General features: G+C 39.3%; 1 protein-coding gene across 4 annotated transcripts; it reads left to right on the top strand.

Annotated features, from left to right (window-relative positions):
- Positions 1-19: 19 nt before the first annotated feature.
- LOC103397399 (ral guanine nucleotide dissociation stimulator) lies at positions 20-19,932 on the top strand. 4 transcript variants are annotated; one of them, XM_025053478.1, is made up of 19 exons: positions 3,721-4,002; positions 5,530-5,678; positions 10,160-10,464; positions 11,712-11,786; positions 11,889-12,082; positions 12,755-12,879; positions 12,973-13,188; positions 13,298-13,401; positions 13,478-13,562; positions 14,600-14,677; positions 14,904-14,990; positions 15,073-15,105; positions 15,190-15,311; positions 15,495-15,590; positions 15,681-15,879; positions 16,349-16,423; positions 16,602-16,868; positions 17,032-17,146; positions 17,447-19,932. In XM_025053478.1, exons 2-19 carry the CDS (start codon positions 5,553-5,555, stop codon positions 17,620-17,622), a joined length of 2,478 nt encoding a protein of 825 aa, XP_024909246.1. In that variant the 5' UTR covers positions 3,721-4,002; positions 5,530-5,552; the 3' UTR covers positions 17,623-19,932. The 4 variants fall into 4 exon arrangements, with proteins under 4 accessions (XP_008333870.1, XP_016898643.1, XP_024909246.1 ...); XM_008335648.3 differs by lacking the exons at positions 3,721-4,002; positions 5,530-5,678 and adding an exon at positions 20-185 and having other exon boundaries at positions 17,447-19,295; XM_017043154.2 differs by lacking the exon at positions 5,530-5,678 and having other exon boundaries at positions 3,720-4,002.
- The last annotated feature ends 851 nt before the right edge of the window (positions 19,933-20,783 follow it).

Genomic DNA, 20,783 nt, shown 5'->3' with positions numbered 1-20,783 from the left:
AGTATTTATTTATTTATTTATTTATTTTTTTGGCTTCGTGAAGAAGCAGAAGAAGAGGATGGTAACGGAGGAGGAGGAGAGTGCATGAGGAGAAGCTGAAGCTGCGTGCACGCTCGCACGCACATGCACAGACGCACACACATGAAGGTCATGACAGAGAGAGAATGATCATGCTGGAAAAACAGGTGAGACAAAAAGGGTGCTAATGCAAGTGATGCTAATACTGTACACCTGAGCGTAATGTTAATATGACGGTGATGATAGTTTTGTGATTGTGTGGTTGCTGCTGCTGCTGACGATAAACAGCGATAATTGAAAAAAAGAACATGATGATGAACGTGATGTGGGAAAATGTCAAAATGTTGATGTATGTGACAGTAATTCATATCACGATGGCAGTGGTTTTTTATGTGATATTATGTATGTTTTATCATACGGATGCTATATGGTGATGGTATTGATGGATTTCCAGATGTATACCAGTCCCCTGCTCATATTATTTTTCTTTGTAAGCAGCAAACATGTGTTGCCCATCCCAGTTTTATTGCAATCAAGCCTATTATTATACCGAGGGTGTCCGTGTGTCCATATGCAGTTTTGTTTGGTAAAAGTTTACCAAAAACTTCAGGCATTTCTTTGATCCTATTATTTATTAATATAATTCTGTTAAGCTTTAGTCATATTTTGGCCTTATTTTAATTTTTGCAGATTTTTGACCTGGCTTACAATAAACTTTCTGGTCATATGACCAAAAAGTGAATCTGAACACCACAGGAAGATATCCTGCAGAGTGCACTCTGACTTCCTGCCTGCTAGTGTATGTGGTTGTGTTTTGTGTTTGTGTGTTTTATAAAGGGCCTGCTCTTCCTCACTGTTTCCATGGCTATGGATCAGTGTGGTACGGCCTCTGCATGTAAAAGCGCTGCTGTTTGCTTCTCAGCTCGTCTTCCCTCTGTCTCTCCTCGTTTTTAAAGAAAAACAGCAGTAGCATCTCATCCTTTCTCTCTCTCCGTGGATCTTAAAGAAAAGCAGTAGCAGTTTTTTTTCCTTTCCTAAATGCTCATGCTCTTTTAAAAAAGAAATCCTCCACCCTCATTTGCATTTGAATTAGGATTAAAAACCCTTTCTATTTACTGTTTGAACTTCACTACAACAAGAAACCCCTAACATTTTTATAGTCAGGCACTGGGCATAAATAAGAACTGCAAATAATAATCTCAGCCACAGCAACAACAAAAATCATACATTATGAAAATGTATGTTGCTTCCTATCTGTTTTTTATTGCAATTTAAGTTTTTTAATATTCCCATCATTTTCATTGTTGTATATGTAATTTATTGACATCCTGTGGTTTATTTTAGAGTTTATTTTAGTTTTGTTGTTGTTGTTTTTTCATCTCCTAGAACAATGTCCACCAATTAGGATTAACAGATGAATCCAGTCATGAGGAGCAAAGATTTCTCCCAAAATCAATTCCACAATCCAACAAAAAAATCTGATTCTTAGATTCTGTTTTTGTATCTGTGTTTTCTTTCCCATACTACTACAGGCTCAATATAGTCCACAGACCTCTTACATGTAATACAAATATTGTTAAAATAGACTATTCAGGAATGGCATTATAGTTACACATCCATGAAGACCTAGTTTGAATTCCTATTTTCAAGTCCACTCAGTGCTGTCTGTATTTGAACACAATATTCTGATCTGTAAATGCAGCTCAGCAAAAAACATTTTACAACAACAAATGTGGCCAAGATGGAGTTTTTGCTTTCTCAGTTTGACAGTTCACAGAGATGAAATGATAAACCTAGCCTACCTAAAACACACACACACAAAAAAAGTACACACATCTGTTTTCCTCTGATTAAATTTCTGCAGCACAACCAAGCAAAAGAGTCAGACACTGATGTCTGGACAAAGAAAAACAGACAATACATTAGCCAAGATGGAGTTTTTGCTTTCTCAGTTTGACAGTTCATACAGTAAAATATTTTCTCTCTCTGTCTCTCTCTCTATTTGTCTCTCTGCCTCTTTGTTTCTCCCCCTCTCTTTTTTCACTCTCTTTATCTTTGTCTATCTATCATGTTGAGAATGCGGGTGAATCATATTTGATCACATTAGACGTGATTCAGACTGGCTGCATCAATAAACACTATTTATTGAATCAGGTCTGTCGCCCACACCCAACAGTGTAGTTAAATCCACAATGCACTTTGGCACAGGAAAAACAGAAGCGCTACATCATCATCATCATCATCATTACCATCATCATTATTGCCACTATCAACTATGGCTTGCAACCAGGCATCAGCCCCCCAGATTTCCAGGTATTCCACTGAGACTTATAGAACTTGCTGTCAGTTCTGTTAGTGTATTAGACATCTGACTACTTTAATTCAGATTCAAGAAGCCAGAGTATCCAAACCAAAGAAAACACGATTTCCTAAGTGTCTAAATTAATCAGGAATAAATCTGGGTAGATGCCAAAAAGTCAGATTTTTTATCCTGGCATTTGAATGAGACAAGATACATTAGCTGCCAAGTACGTTGTCTGGCGAGAAAGAGCAGGAGGAGGAGTAAAAGGGTAGCCATCTCTTTTTCTTTTTCTCCTCATTTGCTCTGCGACCAGTGAGAGTCTCTACGTGAGCAGCAGCTTAGGAAGTTCTTTCTCTATTTCTTCTTCTTTTTTTTTTTTACATTTGTCTGGGTTGTTTTGTTGTTACCAGCGGAGAGTGGGTGTTTGCAGCAGCAGTGTGGTCTGGTCTGTGCAGCATGGAAACCGGGTCTGTGTTCAGTGTTTATCGGGCCTTGGCTGAGCCCGTCAGGATGTGCATGTTTGATTTCTCCTTTACAATCCTGGAAGATCTGGTGAGCTCTGTCATCACACTGCAGCATGTATGCGTGAACACTTGTGTTTGTGTGTCAGACTGTGTGTGTCTATGTGTATTTGTGGAAAATGTTCATAGCTTTGGTTATCAGCCCAGTGCTGATTAGATCTGGAACTGCACCTGCAACTGAATAGAGCATTTCCTAATGCACATTGAAGATTGGTCATGAAGTTCTTGATTCTGTTGTTTTTTAAAATTAAGGAGTGAGGTGAAGTGAAGTTTTAAGTGAATTGACCGAAGCCTGAGATTCCTTCTAGTCATCAGAGAATCTTACATATTTGCAGAGCAGCAGGCCAAGAGGTAGAAATTAGGCAGTACATTATGTGACCATTACGTAGTGCTGTTGTACCGGATATATCGCAACTCACCATGGCAACATAAATCATGCTGAACAAAATGTCAAATATCTATCACAGATCGCTCATATAAATACTGATTGTGTGATTCATTCGGAGACGATTCCCCTGTTCTTATTTGTATGTCTCCTAAACTGATCATCAAAAATCACTTTAAGGTAATTCTTAATTTACTTGTATTTATCCATGTTAAAAATTGTTAATTATTTTTTCTGGATTTTTTCACAGTCACAAGTGAGTGACGTAATGTAATTGTGAAATTTTCTTCTCAGTCTTATGTCTTTGTATTTGTTGATTTTTAAAAATATCTTTAACACAACTTTTTAGACATGTTTTCTTATACTCTCTTCACATCGAGTTAATTTTTTCTAGTCTTGTTTACTCAGCTGCAAAGTAAACACGTGTCACCAGAACGACAGCTAAGGTTCGGCCAATCTGTGCTGGGGGGAGTGGGAGCTGCAGGGTTCAGGACTCTTTGGACCTGACAGTTCAGGGTCTGTAGGTTTCTGCTTTCAAAAGTTTGTGTCTGGAACTGGAGCTTTCGGCATTTGGAGATTGATGAGTGTTAGTGTTGAGGTTTCTTGTTTTAGGGTTCTAAAGGACTATCAATCTGGAGGTGTTTAGAAGTGAATATCTGTGATTCTGGACCAGGATCTTGATGAGGCGGTGGGGCTGTGGACTGTTGCTCAGCACCAGTGTCTGCTGGGATGGAGAAGATTTTTACCGGACTCTGAGGAGACAAGGAGTCAGGCAGGTGTGTAAGGTCTCATCAGATGATCACTCATTAGATGATCACTAATGATTTGAAATCAGTTTTATGGATAACTGTTAGCTCCTGCAAGGAAAACATGCAATATTTGTGACACTTAAAGTATTATTTGTACAAGAAATTTGAGATTCCCTCTTGTGTCTGGCAGTAGATCCAGCAATGGGAATGTTTTTAGGCCGTGACATGTTAATAGCATGCAATTGTTTTATTTTCCCTTTATGTTTATTAGATTTTTATATAAGCCTTTCTCCTGTCCGTTCACTGTCTTTTCTGTCTACGTCCTCCTTTCTACAGATTTATTGTATATTTTTGAAGAACTTTGTTTTACTGGCAGCAGCCCAGCACAGATCCTGCAGCTCAGTTTGAGCAGGTGATGAATCGAGGTCAGAAATGCTGTGTCAAATCTCATGGATTGCACTGTTGTATACTTTTGTTGAACACAGACAGAAGATGGCAGCAATCTTCAATGAGTCTTCAAGATGTGATGAGAGGCAGGATAACTATAAATTTCACTGAACTTTGGTTTGTTTGGATTTTTAAAGAAATAATGACATAAACCCATAAAAAACATATTCAGTGAAGTAATAAATATTTGTTTTTTATAGATTTTTAAAAATACTACAATAATAATATTAATAATAACAACAATAATACATTATTATTATTATTATTAACGGATAATCGGATGAAAATGAATGGAGTATTATTATTGTTATTTCCAGCTTGTCACAATGTGTGATGTCATTTCCCGAAAGGCATGACGTCATGAGTGTAGGAGGTGAATGGTGCGTTGAGGGACATCTTGTACATTTAAAACGTTTGTTACATTAATTTGAGACGTAGTTCAACATTTTACCTAACGCTGTATAAGCAAACCACTCGCCATTTTTAACAAATACTTAGAATATACTATATTAGGTTGTGGTTAAACAACAAGACAAACAAAAAATCGTATAATTTTTCATGGACAAATAAACACAAATATAATGATTTACCATTAGTTAAATCCATCCATTCCGATATATAGTTGGTTATGAGAAAAACCTTTTGTTTTTTCTTCATTTGTATTAGAATCTATGTCAGAATTGCTATTTTAAACAAGTTGTTTTTTTATTTTTAACAAACAATTTCTTTAAGCATCTGATCCTTTTTTCATGACCACTTTTTCTTACGGCTTTGTCCATTTTTTCAGGGGGTAGCAACAATAGTAATAATAGTATTAAAATATCGGCAAAAATTATTTTTGTCTCCAATTTTCTGAAAAATATGTAGTGCTTTAATAACGGGTGTCTACCGTTATATCACGGGGAGGTAACGTTTCTGACTGGGCGTGGCTTTGTGTGTGAGTCATGGTGCGTTCACGGGCGTCAGGGCTGCGCTAGTAGTACCAGTTAACAACCCTCATCTAGCGGAGAAGCCTCGCACTGAAGGCGGACGGGTAACGGGGAAAATGTCGGTACCGTGACTCAGCACTGGGATTTAGGGTCTCCATGGTCTTTTCCCCGGTCACAGGAACCGAGGGCCCGCTGGTCGACATGTTCGACTCGTCGTGGAAGGTGCGGAACATTTGGGACGGGGTGAGGCTTGAGGTAACGGAGGAGCGAAGCCCAGTGATTCTGCACAGTTTCACCCAGCTGGACCCGGACCTGCCGCTACCAGAGGTGAGAAGGAAACCGGTGAGAAGGCAGGGGCAGGGATGAGGCAAAGCCCGGCTACAAGAGGTCGGTGCGGAGGATGATGAAGCAGCGGCGACTCAGCTTGGTTAACTGAGCCGGTTGTTGTGATGGAGGTTTGACAGTGAAGTGACCCTGAGCTCTGAGAGAAGGAGAAAAAAAATCAATAATTATCATGAAATACAGTTAGTGAATGTCTGCAGAAATGTTGGAAAATGTATCTAAATAATTATTTGTATTCACAAAAACATCCAAACGTTTGACAGCGAGCGATTAAGTTTTGTTATCAAAAATAATTAACAACGTTTGTTTAAAATACGTACTAGAATACGCGTTTAAATTTTCAAAATATGTTTAAAAGCCGATTCTTCTCATATAAACTTTCTTCACTCATTTATTGCTTGTTTTTAGTTTTCATTAAACTGAAAAAATGTCAAAAAAATTAAATCATTTGTTCATGATAATTCTAAAGAAAATGTTTAAACTTCCACGTGGTCTAAACATATTCTTTATTTTGAAACAAAATACTTTCTGGAACTCACTAGTTTTTGTGGCAAGTTCTTGCAGTGAAATTACATCTTGTCCCTGGTACTGTTTCTTTGTCCTGGTGTTTGTTTTAGCTGTTGCTCTTTCCTGGTACTCACTTAAGTATTTTTGTTACATTTAAATTTGTAAATAAAAATACATTTTCATTAAGGGATTCAGGAGGACATTTGTGACAGTATTTCTTTAGGATAAAGATCCAGTGATGTTTAACAGGCTTTATCTTTGTCTCTAAATCTTCTTTCCGGAACCTTGTGTTGTTGAGAATGTGATGAATGAACTTTAAACCTGCAGTAAAGTTCCTGTCAATGTGGATTAAATTGAACTTTCTCCAGACCCTGTTCTGGACATCAATCAGTTAGGGTGGGTGCGGAATATTTAGCACACTTACATAACACTCGGGACTAGCCAACATTTGCTATGTCTTCATGTGGAGATCACCATGTGTCCTGTGTCTTCTGGTCAGACCAGCTTTCAATTTGTTGTTTTTGGTCATGGATAAAGCGTGAACTCACTTGGTGTCTTGTCTTGAGACTGAGTGTCTCCAGTGAAGAAACTGTGAAAACACAGTTAAGACTTGGTGTCTCTGACTGTGATCTAATCCACCTCTAACACAATTATCTAACACTTTAATCCTTCTGCTTGCAGGAGAAGGAGATGGTGAACTTTTCTCATTTTCATTCTCCACTTTGTCAACATCTCTCAGCTCAGACCAGACCCAGATTTTCTTTCACAAGATGTCCTTGTACAAGTTCAGGGGGCGCTGTGATTCTAGCTAACTTATTAGTAACGGAGCTGTTTTAGTTCAGAATTCAAAGGTCTTTGTTTTAAGTCAAACCAGAATGTGTTTGTTTGCTGCAGTCATCCTTATAGTCTGGATGGTTCTGGTAGTTTTGTTAATATGATTATTGTAGCAAGGAAACTCTCTGAGTTCATGGTTCACTCTTTACATGGGATTATATTCAGCTCCTCCTGTGACCTTCACCTGGATTATGTAGTGAAAGATGAATGAATGAATGGTTGGTTGAACCAGTTAAACTGTAGACTAGATAATCTGGATCACTGATGGTCCCAATGTATTCCAGGTACGAGTGTGACTGTGAAAAAGCTCAGTGTTTGTATGCGTGTGTCTACAGTAACACTTCTGACCCACTTCTGTCTCACTAAACAATGACTTCACTTTAATTTATAAAGGTCCATTCACATTAACTGTAGGATTGAGTTTAAGACCAAGAAGTTTAAGACCCTTTGCTGATTGGTCTGTCTTTCTCTTTGTTTTTGTCTGTGTATAACAGCAGTCCCCGGTCCATCATATTATCCTCACTGTGACTCAGCCTTACAGTGAAACACTGCATGTCCACATTCACCACGTGGACAGAAATATAAATCTTTCGACTCGGAGCAGATGTCCTCACAGAATCTGCTCTGATCACTTTACTGCAGCTCTGTTAAAAAGCTCTTAGGTTGGAGGGCGACAGGAGAGCAGAGATAGAATGGAGATGAATTGTTGTTCATTGCACAGCAGGCAGGTTTTCGGTTTGAGCTTCATTTCCAACAGAGTGAAGCCGAGGAGTTGAACAGCAGCAGCAGAAGGAATGTGAAGCCTGGTGCCTGGAAAAATACTCAGATCTCCTGATTCAGCTGGGTGCCTTTCTCTGCTGTGAGAGATTTGACCATGACATGTCTGAGACAGTGTAGCTCAGACAGTGCTCCCCATAAAGTGAAAACCAGAAAGGTGACCAAGTCTGTTTTGGAGATAATTTATTGTTTAGAATCAAATCTGGTTTTAGCTCCGCATTTATTCCTATACTCAACTGTGGTTTTTGGCAAACTTAACGTTCTCTGGACTTTTAACACAGACCAGATTGTTTTAAAGGGCTATTTTGTAAATTTTCTTAATTTTTTTTATACTTTGTTCAGTTGAGTCAGCTGGATTTTGGTCTGTTATATTTTCAGCCTAGTAAAAGAACCAAACATAATTCATGTGAACACGGACTTGGACGGAGTCCCAGTTAGGGGTTCCAAAAGAGGTTCTAGATCTATTGCTGTGATAATGACAAAAATACAGGTCTGTGGCGAGGGGTGAGGTGTTTAGTGTTGTATGTTTTTCCATGGTCTTCTGTTTGAAATCGAATACTTAGCGTTAGCCTTTACTGTTGCCGTTGTTTTGTTTTGTTGTTCAGTTTTGTCACTGTTTTGCGCTGTTGTCACAGAAACTCACAGGTTTGAGCTATAGGGCTGTAACTGATGCTGACTATTGTTGCTTTTGTTAAAACGTGTGTGTACGTGTGTGTGTGTGTGTGATGTAGGGGGGACTTCCACTGCTGGTCTACATTTAGGTTTGAGCTCTGAGGGGGTTTCTGTGGATGAGCCACTCTTACACTGCTCAGCACAAATGTCCGATTTCCTGGCTTTAGTTTACAAAGTGCTATTGGTATCAAACTAGAGAGATCTAAAGTGATGAATATTATTATTAATTTCAGTCAGTCACTGGATTATTGCCTGAATTCAAATGTAACACTTAGCTGGTGATTCAAGATTACGTAAAAATAAAAAAGGAACTGCACACTTGTGTTTTCAGCAGCAGCAGCAACAGCTGTTTTTGTTCTGAATAACCCCTCCAGTCTTCACGATTGGTTGGTTGGTTCAGTGTTCGAACATCATGTCCACTAAAAAACTGTCCATGACCCACGTTTCACATCGGTTTCATGTTTTCTGTTATGAAAGTGTGACACAGCTGTCGAAGGCAATCAGCTTCACACAAGATAAAAAGAGTTAAAGTGAAAGTGGGGTTTTTTGTTCAATCAGAGTAACTGCATTAACTTCCTGTCAGTGTGTGTCAGGACAATGTGGATTTGGTCAGTGAGTCATTCAAAAGGAATCTCCAGTTAACACAGACTTCTTTGAATTCCAAAGAATGTGTGTCAGTTCCCCACAAAAATTCTTCTGGAGTCTTTTTTGTAACATTTTTGAACATGAGGTACAGTACATGTTCTTAAACATCAGTCTAAGCCTTGTTTATCTCCAGTTTCCTCCTTTTTTTCTTGTATCTAGATGTCAGCGCCTCTCTTGTGTTAGCTTTCTTGTTTAGGATAAGTCTTATCTGTGTGAAGTTCGTTTTCCTGGTATAGGCTTAGTTTTGTGGTTTGTGTCAGGTTTATCTTAAAGGGTCACGTTGGGTTTATTTGAGTTTGCCTGGAGTTATCCTTACAGTGAACTATGCTGTGTGATTATAAGTGAATAGTGAGTGGATTGGTGATGAATAGAGGTATTGTTTTTCTGCCCTTGTTGTTTTTGTTTTTTAACACTCCACATCAGCTGTGCTGATGTCACAACTTGGAGCAGCAACAGCAGCACTGACAATAGCAGCTGCAGCATGATGCTCAACATCAGGGGTCACTGAAGGCCACAGCAGGGGCCAAATATAACAGTTAGTCCTTTCGTTAAATCAGTTAGATCTATTTGTTGTATCTGAATTAGTCTGTTTGACAATAACAACAAAGATACTGTTTTCAACTTCATGCGATTGTTATGGGAGGACGTCATGTGACAGTTTTCGTTTGTTTGTACTGAGGTTTTAATGGTAGCATTCTAAGAAGGAAACTGCTCAATGTTTACACCAGGGTTTTTTTTAAATTCCTTGTTTCAGTCCGGAGAGCAGATTTGTCTATTTTTGTGTAATTTTGTTACTATTGTTTTGAGAAATTTTACCTTATGCTACCCTTCAAAGTCAGATGCTCTTTTTGTCAGGGTCAGCTGCACTGTTGTGATTTGTCTGTATTAATGATGTCAACTGGTTTATTCAGATCTGCTGCTTCTTCAGCTGTTTTCTGCTTCAAACTCTAAAATTGAATATCAACAGAAAAGGTTTTGTAGTGCTCCCTCACAGTTGCATCTAAGTGTCAACTTCTTTCTCTACCTCTCAGAGCTCAACGCAGGAGATCGGGGAGGAGGCTGAGGAAGATGCCATCTTCACCATCACGCTGAGGAAGGTGCAGCTCCACCAGTCAGCTAGCAAGGGGCAGCGCTGGCTGGGTGTGGACACAGACTCGGCGCTCAGCCTGTACGAGACCTGCAAGGTGAGGACCATCAAGGCAGGGACACTGGAGCGTCTGGTGGAGTACATGGTGTCGGCGTTCAGAGGAAAAGACTCCACCTACGTCACCATCTTCCTCTGCACCTACAGATCCTTCGCCAGCACCAGGCAGGTCCTAGACCTGCTGCTCAACAGGTCAGTGTAGTGTGTATGCATCTGTGTATGTGTGTGCAGCTTAGACTAGATTGTCCCAATACCATTTTCATAACCCAATATAAGTACGACTATTTTATTTGTCTGTTGGCCAATTATGAACTCTGTCACCAATATAGTTTCTGTAACCATGCAATAAACTTGAAGGTGGTGTTACTCTATATATAAATTTATGTGCTGCAGCTCTGTGGGAAATGGTGAGGGTCTCACAGTGGGAACATGAAGCAGGAAAACACTTACAGACTGTTTTATAATCTTAGAATATTATTTCAATCCAAAAGGAAACAAATCTTTGTGTATTAGAGAAAAATCTTCAAACTGTCACCGTTGCCCCCATTAGACAATATATGAATAAAACAAAGGATAAAATAAATTTAAAAAAAAGATAAATAAAACTTAACCTTCTGCATAGTTAGCTGAACATGAACTGGGCCAAGCTTCTGCATAAATAGCACATTGCCTTGGAAAACTCCTTCTTCTGGTTCCAGCATAAGTGTAATTTAAACTTTGTAGAACAAACAAATTAACCCACACGACTCGCAACAAAAAAGTTTCTTGGTCATGTTTAACCCTCTCATCAATGCATGGCACCGTTAAACTGAAAAGAGACCTCATTGTGTTCTGGGCTATGGTGTGTCTTCAGGTGTTTTATTAAATTGCTTGTATCATAATAGAAAAAAAACGTACACTAAGTCTTGTTTCATCCTTGTTCTTGGTGTTACCTCCAGACTGCTGACATAGTTGACCTACTTAAATAAACTACCCATGAGGAAGATGAGACACTGAATTCACAAAAACAAATACATAACATAACACTGGCTGACTGGTTTGCAATTGGTTTTGCAGTATGAGGTTACCAGATTGTTACATTTTTTTTGAGTGTGACTATTTGAATTAGGTATTGTGTGTAATACTGGAATTGCTATCAGTGAATTCCTAGCTAAATATAGTTTAAACTTAATTTAAACTAGGGATAGCTCAAGCCGGTAGTCAGGTTTGTTATTGGTCAGATATTGGTAAATTTTCGGGATCAAAGATCAAAAACAAAAAACTACACCCCAGCAAAGCATCCCACGGCATGCTGGCCTACCTGAAATAAATGATCACTGATTTCCTCTGTGGACCTGCAGTGTTGCACAGTGTGACACTATTTATACAGCAACGATAGACGTCTGAAACCAAAACTCCCAATTTGATCTCTCTGATGTTTTTTTTCCGTTTCTGTCAAGATATGCAAAGTTGCAGAACGTACCTACAGCATCTGCTCACAGAGTTTGTCAAGACGACTGCACAGAGCTCCGGAAGTAAGTCAACGATTGAAGGTTGAAGCTGCTGCAGATGTTTTTCTTAGTTAGAATTGTAAAATGACTTTGTTGACATTGAACTGTGTATTTTTGTTTTTGCAGCACCGTGTCGTCCATTCTGGGAGCATGGCTTGACCAGTACTCAGAGGATTTCTGGACTCCGCCCAACTATGACTGTCTCCATCAGCTCCTGTCTTACCTGCACGTCCACTTTCCAGGATCAGACCTGGAACGCCGAGCACGGAATCTGCTAGACCACTTCCACCGGAGACAGCAGTGTGAGCCTGATTCTGATGGTATGGATACAGGAGATGGCAAGAGAAAAATAGACAAGACAGAATGGGCCATTGCGACAAGGACAGCAGGAAGGGGACAGTAGAGGACAGGGGATATTTGGACAGAACACAGAAAGCATTGGCAGATCTGAATAAACACAGGACACACGAACAAGGCAGAACAGAGACAGCAGACAAGACAGGACATGAGAGGCAGTGCAGGCCAGGTGTCAAAACTTGAAAGAAAGAAAGAAAGAATAAGATGTTAGCTCATCAGAGGGATAACTGGGCAGGACAGATCAGCAGGTGACAAATGGGGGCACTGTAGTACTGGTACATTCAGAAATTGTACTTTCATTTTTTTTTGGTCTTATTTCAGGATTTAGAGCAACGTCAGTTATTCAGCAGCAGGACTACTCTGCAGACTGTGACTCTTCAACAGATTAGGACAGGTTGATTTTACAATGATGTTTCTGGGTCAGATTCTCAGTGCTCAAAAACAAATGCAGATTTACTCAGTTAAAGAAGATTAAGAAAAACTTGACTAAGCTTAAAATACAGAACACACCCTAAATACATAGATAATTTGCAATTTAAGGCTGAGAAAGTCATAGACTAGGTGGACAGTGATTGCGTCTTATCTGTCTGTGTGTTCTTTAAATTGTTTTAATGATTAATTACTATTTGTTTTAGGGGACAACCTCGGCTGCCCGTTTGCCACTCAGGAAGAGAGTGGATTTGAGGATGAACTTCCTGCTTTCAGCTTTCTGTCTTTTGACCCCATCATGGTGGCAGAGCAGTTCACACTCATGGACGCTGTGAGTGTCTAAATTTCATTACATTTGAATGCAAGTAATTTGGAAGTTCATTTACTTACTGATGACCTTGGATTGGCTGTGTTTGTGTGTCAGGACCTATTTAAGAAGGTTGTTCCGTACCACTGCCTGGGTGGGATCTGGTCTCAGCGCGACAAGAAAGGAAAGGAACATCTGGCCCCCACCATCAGAGCCACTGTGGCCCAGTTCAACTCCGTCACCAACTGTGTCATCACCACCTGCCTAAGCAACCCAACTCTGAAACCCAACCAGAGAGCCCGGCTGCTGGAGAGGTGGATTGACGTAGCCCGGGTCAGGACATGCTTTACTTTTATTTCTTTATTTTTCCAGTTTTATCTCTTTCTCTGTATTATAATATTTATGGTCCTGACTTTGACTGAATGTTTGATGTTTTCTTTAGGAGTGTCGGATCCTAAAGAATTTCTCCTCGCTGCGTGCCATCCTCTCAGCCCTACAATGTAATGCCATCCACCGCCTGAAGAGAACCTGGGAGGAAGTGTCCCGGTAAGACACGAGCTACCATAGCTGTAAGGTGACTGTGATAAGGGCTGTGCTCTAATCTCTATGTTGCCCCCTGCAGGGAGAGTTTCCGCACCTTCAGAGAACTGTCTGAAATCTTTTCGGATGACAACAATTACTCGCTCAGCCGAGAGCTGCTAGTGAAGGTTAGTCATAGAGAAAGGTTTCAGTTGTTTCACTAGTAGTTAAACGTTTGTCTGTTTGATTCATTCTAAACAGCCCAGAATTCGATTTAAATGTCAGAATTGTATTCGTGAAAACTCATCTAAACTGTAGTGAAAACCTAACAAATAAACTCTGGCAATTTGAAATTGCGTTTCTTTGCTGCACTTGCAAATGTACCCACATTTGGGGATGCAAACAGACCTATTAACAATCCAGTGACTAAAAGAGAGGAAGTGAAATAGAGTCTGGTACTTTTTGGACAACAATATGAAACCAAAGTTTTTTTCTTCCTCATACTAAATTTTGGTTATTTAACTGGTTGACTTTTTCATGGTTGCTTGGTCTGCTTTCAAAAGTGGAGTGTGATGCTTAACCAAACCAAAAAAACAAAAAAACATATTCTGAGATGATCTTACTTTACTAAGGCCTGAACTGGGCCTTTCAAAAAACCCACCTCCTGTATATGGACCTGATTGAAGTCATAACGACTGATGTAACTCTGAGGAAATCCCCACTGACGTCACAGGGAGGTGGCACATTCTGGAAGATGAAGATAAAACCAAATGATGTTATGCGTGGGGGGCCTGTCTCTGTGTTCCTATCTGCTCTGAGCAGTGGTGTTCATGACGTTTAGCTCTGGTTTCACAGCATCTCAGCTGAACTGAACTCAAGGCCTCCTTAGGAAATGTCAGCCTGACACAGAACCCCCTTCGTTTTTCTTCCCTATGTTCTCGGAACTTAAACACATAGCTCCTGAAGTTTTATCTTAAAGGAACTTATCCATATTTATTGTCCTAGAAAACATTTTCTTTTTTTATACAGATAATCTGGATTTGACATTGAAGGAATGTATCTTTATACAAGTCCATCCTTTTCTGTACAATTTACTTGTTATTATTAACCAATGGTTTTGTCATAAAATCATATGTTTTATTGTGGAATATTGAAAAATATCACTACCTCCAGACACTGACAAATGCGTTATTGTCTGTTTTTATTTTAATGTATTTTTTTGTAGGAGGGAACGTCCAAGTTCGCCACTCTGGAGATTAATCCCAAACGGGCTCAGAGGAGGCACCAGCAGCAGAGAGACCTAGTAAGTTCCAGTCATAGACCGAGTCACAGCCCCACCCGCTGATAATAGTAGTCACCGCAAATTATTAAGACATTTGAATTAGGGAGATTTTTTTTATTTTGTTTTAGAAATATATTGAAGAAATGTCTCTTATATTAGTTCAAGAATTTATTTTTGAACCTCCTTTATTCAAATTTTTCCTCTGAAGGAGTGTTTTACTGATTTCCTGCTGTTATGTGCAAAACAGGGTGTGATGCAGGGCACCATTCCATACCTGGGGACATTTCTGACAGACCTGGTGATGATGGACACAGCCATGAAGGACTACACTGAGGTCAGATTCATGCAATGTTCATACCATGTGACCTGTGACATCATAATGACCAGCAGATGTTTTTATCTGCTTTTCTTTGCAGGGAGGACTCATCAACTTTGAGAAGAGAAGAAAGGTAATGAAAAATGTTAAAAACCTTACCTTAGGTGTAGAGCTGTTCCTGTTTTCTCTGTGGTGTAATTACACTCTCTGCCTGTAGGAGTTTGAGGTGATAGCTCAGATCAAGCTTCTGCAGTTAGCCTCCAACAACTACAGCTTCACTCAGGAAACTCACTTCAGGGAGTGGTTCTCCAGCGTGGAGAAGCTCAGCGAGGCCGAGAGGTGGTGTTTTCTTTTCCAACAAAAATCAATAAATCATAAATTAAGTTTTTTTTAAAATTTATCACACATTTAAGAGATGTGTGAAAATCCTTAGTTGTTCAAGTTTTTATGTTGTGGTTCTGTCAGAGAAAACTCTAGTTGTGAGTTTTACACTGACATCTCCCATACTTCCTGCTTCTGCAGCTATCACTTGTCCTGTGAGATTGAGCCTCTGTCGGAGTCGGCCACTAACACACTGCGAGCCAAGAAGAATGGTGGCATCATGAAGCGCTGGAGCGAGTGAGTGACATCCTACAACTTTTTTTACACAAAATAAAAAAAACTTAAGGCAAAGTCTTGACCCAGCCTCTCCCCCTTCTCTGTGTGCAGTCGGCAGTTGGCTGAGGGATCTGCAGGGGCATCGGGCTCTCACTCTAAGTCATTTGATCAATCCCACTACAGACCGTATCAGGGAGGCGGAGACAGTGGTGATGCCCTCAGTGTGACCTCAGTTAGCTCCAGTGGCTCAGACCTGGAAGATGTCAACGCCAGCTTCCTGTCTGACTCTCCTGAAGGTCATGAGAGAAAGGTATGAGGATTTTATTGTTGGGAAAATATAGAGAAAAATCAGCTAATGATACATTTGGTCTCATTTGTTGGTCTTATTTGTTGGTCTGGATTTGGTTAAGACATTTCTGGAAAATATAGAAAAATATATTTAGTGCATCATTTAACAAGACAGTGTGTGGGTAAATACTTTATTAACAATGACTTCCCTGGTCATTGTTAGTGTGAATTGCCTTATTTGCAAACAGAAAGCATAAAAATGTTATTCCCTGTTAAAACAGAGTAAACCACTAAGAAGCTCAATTTTTTAATTACTGTAAGAGGACAATTAAAAGATAGACAGACATTGTGAGGAAGTCTTTACAACTGAAAAAAAGTAGAAGTTACATTGACAGCAAGCTGCAAAATCTTTTTAAAGCCAAATGGAACACCAGAAGGTAATGACCATTTATTCTTTTTTCTATGTAACCTTACGTTCTTTTCTCCTGCAGACGTCGACCCCCTCAGTGAAACTCAGTGTCTCAGCCTTAGGAAGAGAGGTTCCAGCTGCTGAATCCACCTCTACTGTAAGTAGTATATTTATATTATTTAATTCTGTCATAAATTGGTGGACCAGAGTGGACAATTACATCAGTAACAACTGTGAAAGAAAGGACACACACTAATTCCATTAATTCACAATAAACACATTTTCCGTGTTCTTCCCTGTCTCCATCCCCATTCCCCGAACCCTCCCGTCTACAGTTCTGGGAGTGTACATCTCTGTCTTCATTGGACACCTCTGGGACAGGCTCCAGCTCAGGCTCAGCCTCAGGCTCCAGCAGCGCCTCCTCGTCCTCTGTGTCCTCTTCCACACCGCTGCAGGCATCTCGTTCTCACAAACGCTCCGTGTCGGCCGTGTCCAATTACTCCACATTGTCGCTGCCCCTCTACAACCAGCAAGTGGACGACTGCTGCATCATCAGGGTCAGCCTAGATGTGGAGAACGGGAACATGTACAAGAGCATCTTGGTAAGGACGCCTGTCTGACAGGGACAAAATAGACTTAGCATCATTGCTGCCTCCATCAGTGGCTTCAAATGGCTTTTAGACTCATTTCACAGTTTCTTTTGTTTACATTTACTGTTATTAATGTGAAGTCACAGTCTTGACTGTTCGGTTTATCCTCCTTCAGGTGACCAGTCAGGACAAAACTCCAGCCGTCATCCGAAAAGCCATGATCAAACATAACCTTGACCGAGAGAAGACAGAGGAATATGAGCTGATGCAGAAAATCTCTGAGGACAAAGGTATTGATGTAAAGATGTCACTTAAATCTCCAGGATGGTTAAAATGTTTTCAATCAGTTTTTGACCATTTGTCCATAAACAACTGATGATCCCACCACCAGTCACAACTTGCAAGGATTTATATTTGAAACCAGCTTTTTAAAATAAAACTTAATTGTATTTAAAATCACATGTTATTTACTATTGTTGACATTTGTCTTGAGTTCTTGGTCTTCACACATTTTTCATTGTGTTTTTTCAAATTTTCTTCTTCTTTATGCTGTCCTTCTTGTCTTCCTCTTTTTTCCCTTTGTGCTCCAGAGCTGCGTATCCCAGACAATGCCAATGTATTCTACGCCATGAACTCCACTGCCAACTATGACTTTGTTCTGAAGAAACGTGGCATTCCACGTCCGCTGAGGACAAAGGCGGTAACGAGCTCCACACTTCCACGGATGAAACAGAAAGGCCTGAAAATTGCCAAAGGAATTTTCTGAGACTCCTTTTCCCGACCCCCTCTTTTGTTCTCTGTCCCGTGTCTGACACTCCGGCTGCCGCACACACCTCACAGGAAATGGGTTTCCTTTTTCGAAAATGGATTGCAATTTCTGAAAACTTTGGTTTTTAGTTTGAAACCAATGAGTGAGAAGCTTCTCCTGTGGAATCACATGACCAGCAGCCTCTCAGCTTTCTGGTCCTGAGAGGATTGGAAGGGGCGGGGTCTCACGGGACACACCCACAAGGAAGGTACACAACCCTGCTCCAATGGCAAACTGCAGGAACACTAAACCATGTTTCTGGTCTACACGCGGCAGCTTGGATCCAATTCTATATGAAAAAAAAAAGTCATGTGACTATTATTACCATTTGTTTACATCATTACCTGATTTTACTCTAAACCTCTCGCTGCTGTGAGGAATTCTGCACCTTCAGACTTTAACACTTACGTTTGTCGTCCTTGGAATTGGACCTGAGTAGAAAACACAGAGCTGCAGCAGATGTCAGGGTTGCTCTGTGGTAGAAATGTTTCCAGCACAGATGGCATTCCGTATTCCGGATTTCCTTATTTTCTGATTTTGGAAGTTGTGTTGAGGACTTCACTGATCTTCGATCTTCTGAATGCTGCCATGTCAAGTGAAGATGAGGAGTTGGATGTTCTGAGTGGACAGTTGTGTTGGACATTCTGAGCGAGATTGCTGAGTCATGAAACCACTACAAGGTGCAAGAGGTGGTGTTTGGTCACCTGGCACATTTACAGTGAGAAAAACAAACCGAGTGTACAAAAAAAACCATCAGTTTTTTGATTTTGTTAATAGACTTGTTCTTGTGTGTTTTTTTATTTCTCTCTGCTCTAATTGGCTGCTTCAGCTGCCAATTATCACCTCTCTGATGACACCACAGTGTTGTGTCTCCTGAGGTTGACAACTGTGTTGGAAAACCACCAGAGCCACAGAGTTGTACACAGACAAAGAGAAGAGCAGTAATATTATAGTCATTCTTAAATTTAATAAAGTATTTATTATGAATGAATCTGACAGTTTAGGAAAGAAAAAAGAAAACACTGCAGTTAACATTGTTTGTCTGTTACTGAACTCTGGACTTCAGTTTTCAACATGGTTGCCCCTCCTGACCACTAATGTGCCATGTGTCAGCTATGTGTGTGTGTGCGCGTGCCTGTGTGTTTCCTGTACAATGCAGAGTTTTCCTCTTTGTGACTCCTGACTTTCTGTGGAGCAAACATTCAGAGGAACAACAGTGACGCTGCAGGAAGCTGAGGAAACAAACCTCAAAATGAATTTCTTCTCTTTAGACTTTGAAAGACAAAAAAATTACCAATTTCTTAAAACTTTGGTTTCACGTTTTCTAGAGAATACGATGAAATTCACATTAAAGCGTTTTGACCTTTTTTCTGATTTTGGTCAGAATTCTTTCCCATAAGTTTAAATATTTCTTTAAACTTAAAAGACAAAAATCCAAGTCTTTTCTTATTATTCTAACCATTGTGACTTACATTTTGGGACTGTGAGAAAAAAGTACTTTCAAAGTCTACCTATGTTTATTCTTCTTTTGTATTTTTCCCTCTTTGGTTCAAACAAAACCATCTTTTACTGTTTATTTGGAACTTCATCTGAATTTAAAAAAAAAAAAAATAATAATAATCATATGACAGTGTTTGTGGACTAAGAATTTTTCTGCAGCTAAATGCTAACTGCGTCAACTGTGCTAGCTGAGTCTGCAGGTGGTGATTCTAACGTGTAACGGCAAAAGCTACACCCACTCGAGTTCTGGAAAATAAGTAAATCACTAATGAAGTATGTCGAAACTAAATGACTTTTGACTGGACCTTACTGGAAACAGGCTCCACCACTCTTTTTTTTTCTTTGTAGGTTTTTCTGTGCCTAAATTGTCAGCCTGTAAACAGCTGAATAACGCCAATTCTCCACGTCTGAAAAAAAAAAATCTTGTCTAAAAATTCTTCTGACTGGTGTTCAGTGATTTTTATTTTTAACACTATTCCAACCAAACACAATCTTTACGTCTAGATAATGTCTTCTGGTTTGAGTTGAATTGCTGCCACCTACTGGCACATTTCTCTTCCCAAAGAAGAAAATACAGACAGAAACAACACACCACCATACAGCTTAAGTGGTCAATATGAGTATCTGAATTCATTACATTAATGTTATTTCATGATGTCTTTTATTTTAGAAATTCTTGTATATGCTACATTTCATATTCCCGACAAATTTAGCATATTTAACAAAAACTGCAGCTCAAAAGTCTCAAAACATTTGTAATTATAGAGTCACTTCATGAAAAACTAATGTTGCACTAAAAACCCAGAGATGTTACTGCAATATGAGAAAAAGGTCATGTCACGAGGATGTCTTTATGTAATTAAACTGAAGGAAAAATCTTTCCAGAACATTACTGGCTGCTCTAAAATTTACCTTGACAAAAATGAGTGTGTTTAACAACAGTACAGTACAGAAACCGTTGTGATTCAGAGTCAGACTTTCACATTTTTGCATCAAGTGGTGGAATTTGACTTACATAAACAAGAAAGTGATGTTGTTGTACAATGTCATAATTAATTTCATCCCATGTATGAAAACTTGGTTTTCAAAAAAATATATTGTGGTAATCTGCAAGAGAATTATAAGAAATGTCTAAAGTTTGAACAACGGTCGACTTTACCATGTAATCATGTGGGCGTGGTCTCTGTTGATGATGTCATTGATTATGTGAGTGTATTCTGTGAAGGGAATGATGTCACTGATATGGGCATGGGTTCTGTGTCAACATTTGTAAATTTGACCTGATTCTGTGATTGAACAAAAACGAGAACAAGTTTACGAGAAAAAAAAAAAAAACAGACTGGAATCACTTATGTTGTTGTTTTCTATTTTTGTTTTGTTTTTTATTTTGTGTCCGGTGCCGTTTTCCATTTGAACAAAAGAATTTTCTGACAATTTTCTAACTGCATTCATTACTTTTCTTTTTCTCAAACTCTTAACTGTCTTTCATTTTTTATTTTTGTTAATTTATCAATTTGTATATATTTTGTTTTCAATTGTACATTATCTCCTCTCTTGTTATAAATTAATATATTCATGTATATATGAATAAACATCAACTTTCTAAAAGTAAAAAAAGG

This window comes from Cynoglossus semilaevis, chromosome Z, assembly GCF_000523025.1.
Source record: "Cynoglossus semilaevis isolate Cse_v1.0 chromosome Z, Cse_v1.0, whole genome shotgun sequence".
In the NCBI taxonomy this organism is placed as follows: domain Eukaryota; kingdom Metazoa; phylum Chordata; class Actinopteri; order Pleuronectiformes; family Cynoglossidae; genus Cynoglossus; species Cynoglossus semilaevis.
The sequence above is the reverse complement of the archived record's forward strand: the minus strand, read 5'-3'. Positions and strand labels throughout refer to the sequence as shown.

What these genes read in the sequence shown, in the direction of transcription:
- LOC103397399 (XM_008335647.3), top strand. Translation starts at nt 5,508, where the DNA reads ATGGTCTTTTCCCCGGTCACAGGAACCGAGGGCCCGCTGGTCGACATG. An exon ending in ATCATGAAGCGCTGGAGCGA is followed by an intron (nt 15,591 to 15,680) that starts GTGAGTGACATC and finishes CTCTGTGTGCAG; the next exon opens with TCGGCAGTTGGCTGAGGGAT. An exon ending in CTGCTGAATCCACCTCTACT is followed by an intron (nt 16,424 to 16,601) that starts GTAAGTAGTATA and finishes TCCCGTCTACAG; the next exon opens with TTCTGGGAGTGTACATCTCT.